This window comes from Anthonomus grandis, chromosome 5 (assembly GCF_022605725.1).
Source record: "Anthonomus grandis grandis chromosome 5, icAntGran1.3, whole genome shotgun sequence".
Taxonomy (NCBI): Eukaryota; Metazoa; Arthropoda; class Insecta; order Coleoptera; family Curculionidae; genus Anthonomus; species Anthonomus grandis.
In genome coordinates this window covers 9,314,147-9,321,893 of record NC_065550.1, presented here as the reverse complement: position 1 = coordinate 9,321,893, position 7,747 = coordinate 9,314,147, and the positions used below count along the sequence as shown (strand labels likewise).

At 38.0% G+C, this 7,747-nt stretch overlaps 1 protein-coding gene across 1 annotated transcript; it reads right to left on the bottom strand.

The window, feature by feature from the left end:
• Positions 1-1,581: 1,581 nt before the first annotated feature.
• LOC126736141 (uncharacterized) lies at positions 1,582-2,602 on the bottom strand. The gene is made up of 2 exons (XM_050440371.1): positions 2,497-2,602; positions 1,582-2,387 (listed from the first exon to the last, which is right to left on the bottom strand). The coding sequence occupies exons 1-2, from the start codon at positions 2,600-2,602 to the stop codon at positions 1,582-1,584; spliced, it is 912 nt and encodes a 303-aa protein (XP_050296328.1).
• Positions 2,603-7,747: the final 5,145 nt, after the last annotated feature.

Here is a 7,747-nt window from a genome sequence, read left to right as displayed (position 1 = left end):
TTTTCAGAATGAAAGACGTAAGGCTGATAGGTCTAAAAGATTTGGGGTCAGTCCCATCTTTTTTTCCTATTTTCGGTATGAAGGTGACTTTTGCCCTTCGCCAGCTACTGGGAATGTATCCCGACGCTAAGCTCGTCCTTGCTATTCTACTCAGGTGAGGAAGGACTTTCTCTTGTCCGTTTTGTAGGAGAGCAGGAAAAATTCCATCCACTCCCGGTGACTTGTACGGTTGAAAGGTGTTTATTGCCCATTTCAACCTTTCTGTCGTAAAGACGGTCCTTGCAGCTTCCCAGTCCTCTTTTTTAGGATTGGTGTACTTTATTGGGACCGTTTCTATAGGTTCGCACCCTGGAAAGTGTGTTTGAAGTAATAGGATGGCTTGCTCCTCTTCTCCCTTCGTGTAGGTGCCATCTGGCTTTTTGAGGGCCATTATTGGGTATGTGCCTCCCTTAGCCATTGTTTTGTGCAGTCTAGCCGCAGTCGGAGTGTTAGCGATTTCTGCACAGAAAGTTCTGAAGTGCTGTCTTTTGATTTTTCTTATCTCTTTGTTATAAAGAGTAAGCACTTCGGCATATACCTGCCAGTTACTGTCTCTTTTCGCTGTATTGAAAAGATGACGCACTTTTGACCTTAGTTTTGACAGGTGTGTATTCCACCACGGGGCGTCTTTAACGGGTCTCTCACTGGTCACTGGGCAACTTGAGTCGAACGCCTCATTTATTGCACGTGTGACAGCTTGTGAGTCCTGCTCTAAGTCTAGATGGTGCGGTTTCCCATTTAAGCTTAGATAATTTAAGTTGTTTTCCAGATTGGTGTTGTATAATTCCCAGTCTGTTTTTCCTGGGACCCTCCTTTCGGGTCGATTGTATTTAATGCTGTCCAGCTTGAATTCGATAATCCTGTGGTCGGACAGTGATGGTTCAGGTGATACTCCCCAGTCCTTGATGTGGTCTCTGAGACTGGAGCTGACTAAAGTAATATCTAATACTTCCGATCTTGATTTAGTTACGAATGTTGGTGTAGTTCCCACATTCAGAACCTCGAGATCGGTTGTCGTTAGATATTCAAGCAGACACTCACCTCTAAAGTTAATATCTGTGCTTCCCCATGTGATATGGTGATCATTTGCGTCGCAGCCTAGAAGGAGTGGTAGACGCAATCTGCTACAGTATTGAATCAGCTCTTGCACTTCTGCTGGTGGTGTCATAGGCCCATCTCCAGCAAAATATGCTGACGCAATTACTATGATCCTGTTGGTGTCCCCAATGTCGAGATTTACGACAATAGGTGTTAGGTTCCGTGTCATGAGTTCTGAAATACATATGTAATTGATGTTATTTCTTATGAGAATGCAGGCTCTGGATGAGTCCTGCCTGGTATCATATATTACTTTTGACGTTTTGCTTGACAGACCCTTGATCTGCCCCTGATTGATCCAGGGTTCTTGGATCAAGACTAGTCCCAGATCTTGCTTGACAAACATCCGTGCAATCACATCGGAGGATGCTCGTTTGTGTTGCAGGTTTATTTGTGCTAATTTGCTGAATTTAAAGACTTCTGGTTTGGCAGAGTGAAGTCCTCTTATGATTTGTCAGGGCCATCCGGTCCGTCCCCCTGATGGTCTACATTAGGTCCCAGAAGCCTATCTTCTTCTTCGCTGCTGATGACATTCTCCTCAGCGGAAGTGGTCGGGTTGACATTGAGATCGAGGTCCATGCCCTCGGTCTCTTGTGTTTCAGTCGCCGTAGAGGTGTTCTCATTGGCGACTGGCTCGGAGGAGGTAGAGGCTGAAGTGGATGGATCAAGCTCCATCTTTTTGTCCTTTGCCTTCTCCTGCTTTCTGAGGCCAGATACGGGGATTTGCCCAAACCTGTAGTGGATAGTGAATCCCTTTGCCTGGATGCTATCCGCAGATTTGGTGTCGATCCCAACAGAAAGCACTTGACCGTGGCCATTTCCTTTGGCGCTTATTACTTTCCAGGTCTCGGTGGAGATCTCTGGATTCTGTACTCCAATGAGTTTCAGGAGAGCTGTGGTGTCTTGCCCTTTGCTCCGTGGAAGAAAAAGGCTGATGGTATGCGCTTTTGGGATGTCCTCTCCTCTTTTCGCTACCAGCGCTGGCCCTTTCCATTCCTTCAACCTAGGTGCCATCTGAGCCAGCCATTCTGCTGTCTGCTCCGACTCGCAGTCCACAAGTATCATTCCCGAGCGAAAATGAATACCTGAGAACTGCAGGCCCTTTGTTGTGCTGTTGATCATTTCTGATACGATTGCTTCCTCCACTTCTGTGAGTTGTTCGGAGGTTAGAGTTGCCTCAGGGTAGTCCTCCGGCAATACTCCGATTCTGATGAGCTTTGCCGCTTTTGCATAGCTGGTGGCTTGCCCTGCTATGTTTGCAGACTTGCTCGTCTTCATTACCCGGGGATCGTCACCGGTTCTTTGCTTCTTTTCCCCCTTTTTTTTGTTGGGGTGAGATGAAGTCACTTCCCCTCTTACCTTGGGGGTTTTTCTTAGGCGATGCCTTGGAAGTTTGAGGAGGTTGTTCTTCCTTTCTTTTTTCCTTGTCGTCTAGGACTTTTTTCCTCGCTTCTTCGGGTGACATGCCGTCGTGAAGAAAGCGTAGGTTTTTCCTGACGCCTGCACCACTAAGTCCACGCCTTAGTGGATCGTCCCTTCCCCCAGGCTTTCCCAGTTCTGGAAGAGAAAAGGAAAATCTCCTTTGAGATTTTGAAGCAGTTTCTTTTCCCGCTTGCTTTGTGGTGGAGGGTGTTGCCCCTGCCATCTGAAAGGAGGAGGTTGTTGCTCCTGCCACTTGCTTTGAGGAGGAGGATGTTTCTCCTGCCTTACTGTTATGTTCGGAGGATTGTCTCCGTTCTTTTGTTTTTTTTGTTTTCTTGCTCATGTCCATAATGTTCCCACGAGTAGCAAGGAAATGTAGGTCCGTCCCAGCAGAGCCCCGCATGCTGGGATAAGGGGTATATACAATGGGGTGCCCCCCGGTGCCCCAAGGTTGAAACCAGTTGCGGCTAGTCCTCTATCTAGCCACGCATCCTTCGACCTGGCTCCCCATCTTGGATTTAGGTTTTTGATGAGGTTGTCTCCTCTTGGTCCGGGCGGCAAAGCCAAGACTAATAATGAAAAAAAAGAATAATGCTAAAAAAATTAGTTACTTCTAGAGAGCTTTTTGCTGCATAATTAACTACTAAATTTAAACTATGGGTGGCACAGGGTACAAAAAAGGCTCTAGGATTAATATTAAAAATTTTTTTTTGTAGGCCATTGTGCTTGCCTTTCATGTTTGCTCCGTTGTCATAGCCCTGACCTCTCATATCGGCAATATCAATATCCAGTTCTTTTAAATAATTTAATAAAAAATCTGTTAACCCCTGACCAGTAGTGTTTGTAACTTTACAAAATCCTAAAAAATGTTCTCGAATTTCTATACTTTTAGAAGAATCATCAATAAAAACGAATCTAACAATTTGTTTGTAACTTTACAAAATCCTAAAAAATGTTCTCGAATTTCTATACTTTTAGAAGAATCATCAATAAAAACGAATCTAACAATAATGGTAATTTGTTCTTGGTGACTAACGTCAGGTGTACAGTCAAGAATGATTGAGAAATATTTGCATAATTTTAAACATTCAACAATACACTTTTTTACTTTTTCTCCTATTAAAAAAATCAATTCATTTTGTATTTTATCTCCCAAATAATGCGGCATTTTGTTCCCATCTTTTTGGACTCTATCAATATGTTCGGCCATTACAGAATCAAAATTTTGCAATCGTCTCAATTAATTTCAGAAAATTACCGTTACCCTGATCAAATAGTTTTTGACTATTACCCCTAAAAGCTAAATTTTGTCCAGGTAAAAACTGGATAACAGATATTATTCTCTCTAAAATCGAAGTCCATCTTTTTTTTTCCATTTGAAATAAATTTTGATTGATAGAGTCCACAGTTAAACCTTTTTCTATTGATTTTTTTAATTCAAGCCATTTCCTAACACTTTCAAAATGCCCCTTACTAGTTTCGTGTCTTTTTAAAGTCCGAGATAAATGTCGCCAGTCACTATAGCCATTCCCCTCAATAAAACTATTATCAGAAACTTTAAATAATTTACAAGGAAAACAGTACACTGAATCTTTAGATTTTGAGTAAATAAGCCAGATTCTAGGTTCAGGTTCAGGTTTAGGTTCAACTTCTTCATTGTTAGTTAATTTTTTTTCAAAGTAAGCAGCGCTAAAACGTCTAAATAAATTATTAATGGGATAATTAATATTTTTAATTTGAACAGGTCCTATTCCTAAAATCAATAATCTAATATTATCCGTTAATATTTCGGGCCAATATGCTAGATCTTTAAAACGTTCTTCATTTACCTGAATAGCTTCAATGTTCTCAGTTTACGTATTTGCTGGCGTATTCGTCGAGTGATCATCTTGTTTCAGTTCATCTCCTGATGGTTGTTGATCTCCATCATTTGGTTGTTCTACATCGGCATCGGCTTCAGTTGACGTCAAAGATTGAACATCCGGCCTTTAGCTTGTTGAAAGTTGAGGTTGTGCTGGTTGTGGGTTCGTTGATGACGCAAAAAACTTTTTTAACGAACCTGCTAACCGCCTGTCATCTTCCTCCTTTTCTAGCTTCCTTTTTCGGTATTGGGAACCAGAACGCCTCTTTCGACCATCAGCCATCTAAATCAACAAATATTTTTTTTAGAATTGGCACAAAAATCAGACATTACTTTTTTCAATGAAAAATTGCTTAAGGAACTTCATTTCTAAATATTTGGAAGATATTAATAAAATATTTTAAACTTACCGTTAACAACACAAACACAATTTTTATATAAAATGTATTAAAAATAAACACTAATCGACAAGTCGCTTTAAAACTCTCAAATTAAAATAAATTAAAAACAAAAGGGTGGGAATTTCTAAACATTACACCCCCGCTTATTTCTGCAGCTCCAAAATACATATTATTTATTACCCAAAAGTATTGAAATTCCGCAAGAAATAAATTTCGAGAAATTACTATTGGTGGTACTTTACGCGGCTCTTTTAATTACGCCGCTCTTATAACATCATCAGCACCTGGCTGAACCCACCATAATTGCGGTGCTATTGTGTTTATTACCTGGTCCTGGTACCTATTTATTTATCTATATAGATTATTATTATTATAGCAACGATTCGGCGAACAATGCTCGGTTTCAGTAAACATTGTATTCTGTTGGCGCCTTAATTATAAGTTTTAAATTTTATAAATTTTTGTTATTCATAATTTTTTTTTCATTACTTGGCACTTTTTTATTTTATTTTTCGGATATTTTGCCGCCCCAAATGAGCGCCGCCCGGGTGCGGCGCACCCCTTGCACTCGGCCCTGTTGTTCTTAAATAAAACTTGTTAATAGTTCGTCACTTAAAAAATGAATATTTGCGTTTTTCGTGGATGCAGTACCGTAAAGAAAAGGACAAACAATATTATAAGTTTTTTTAAGTTCCCTTTAAAAAAGCCAGAAATACTCGCTGCGTGGATAAATAATTGTGGAAACCATATTCAAAAAACAATGATACCCCATTTGCTACTTTTTTGTATTATAATCATAGAAAAATGTTTTTTTTTTAAATTTTAAATAGGGTGCCATGAATGAGATATTAAGTCTTAATTTTCAATTAAGTAATCACGCAAAAATAGTTTTCACTGTATTTTATTACTTAGATCTGTTATGAGTTACTTATTTTATTGGGTATTACGTCACTTATAGCAAAAATCAATTTAGAAAATACTATCTCACAAATTGAAAAAGAAGTCAGAAATTGAAAAGAAGAAGAAAATAGACTTATTCACGTATTTAAAAAAAATATGAACGTAAATCTTTAATGATATCTTTCGTTATACTTAATTTAATATAAGTTCAATAGGTTTTAAATACAATAATTTACTTAAGGTATAATAGATTTTTTTTATATACCTAGGAGCTGAGCTTTAATCTTTTATTCTCTGAGCTCGTTTTTTCCTTTCCCAGCTAACTTTGTTATGAATAATAAAATTAAAAACGATAAAGACAACGAAAAGACCTACTTTTTAAATAAAAATACCTAATTTGAACCAACGTTTCAGTAGTTATATCTACTACCGTTATCAAGGTAAATAAAGTTAAATTAAATTAAATTAAAGGTATGAACAAAATATATCTATCTTTTAAAATTCTCGTTAATACTTCCTTTACAAGTCCTCCCTTTAAATACTTTTAATAATTACTTTAAATATCTTCATAAAATGATTGCGTATCTTCCTAAATATTCAATCAACGTTAATATTAGCATTTACATACCTACATGTATTACAGTTCTAAACAAAAAACAATAGGTAAGTAATAAAAAACTAACTATTATACTTAATACTTAACCCAAACTCACCTATCCATCTATTTTATTCTAATATATTTAAACACAAATAAAGTTAATAAATCAACAAATTACATCAATAATACAAACCAAGACGGCTCAAAAAATGCAAACGACGAAAAACGAAACGATAAACTCTTTGAAAGAAATCCGTAGAACAGACCTGTGAATCCCACACGCGTAACGCAATATTTTTGTACAAATATTACTTAATTATATCAAATTCGTATAATTGTACCAACTCTGGCAACGTTGGCAGGCACGCAGCAACTGGCACATAACTTTGGCGAAATTCTCGGGCTCATCGAAAGTGATGCGACGGACCGACGGTGTCGCCATCCGATTGTCAAGTACATTTGAAGTTACATTTTCGACTGTAAGGTTACGCATCTTTCCATCTTTTAATCTGTCAATCACGCTATGAGTTTATAGGTCTTGAACTCAAGAAGACTGAAGAGAGGAGAGATATCTCCTATGAGTACCCCGCGTATTGCGCTGGAGCTATCTCACGGGAACCATCGTCTCTTTCCCTTCCTCGTTTTTCTGTCGCTTCCGCCGTCACATGTTTTCCCTATGTATGTTTCGCGTACTACGCTACCGTTCAAACGCTAGAGATGTGTAGTTCATGAACGAACTAGTTCGCAACAACCTTAAAGGCTCGTTCACTGCGAACTAGATAGGCGATCGCGATCGATGTGACAAGGATATAGGAGCAGAACCAAGAACGACTGAACGTAAAATCAAATGACTCATTTTGCATTTGCGCCGATCTTTCGTATTCGGTTCATTTCAGCTATTAGCTTGGTTTGTTTTGGTGGTTCCCCGATATTTAAAGGTTATGTTTTCAATTTTGTCCAGTTTATAGATTTCAGTTTAATATTTAATTATTATCAGCGACTAGTAATAGTATATTTGACTTTTTTTCTTTTCAAAAAAGTAGTCCATTTTTCTCAAGGAGACCTCTTGATAATAAAAATTCAGAGATTAGAGGGATACAAAGTCAATGGTCTCAAAAGATGTTTATTTTTTAAAAAATGATTACACGTGTTTCGCCCTAAGGCATCGTCAGATCTAAAAGAAAATAGAAAGCAACCCTAGTACAAAAACAACAATGCATAGACACAAATTACAATATAGAGATTTGACTTAAAACCGGTAAAGCTATTGGATTAACACCACAAACATTCAAGTTAAAACAAAAATAAATACATACAAAATAAAAATAATGTTGACGTTCACATTAATTTCGGTGTCAAAACTAATTAAATAAAAGTAAACAAAACAGAGTGAGGTTAAGTTGAACGGGAGAACGGAAAAAAAGCAAA

Coding starts and splice junctions, on each gene's coding strand:
- LOC126736141 (XM_050440371.1), bottom strand. CDS start 2,602: ATGTCACCCGAAGAAGCGAGGAAAAAAGTCCTAGACGACAAGGAAAAA. Junction 2,388..2,496: donor GCCTAAGAAAAACCCCCAAG/GTAAGAGGGGAA, acceptor CTGCAAACATAG/CAGGGCAAGCCACCAGCTAT.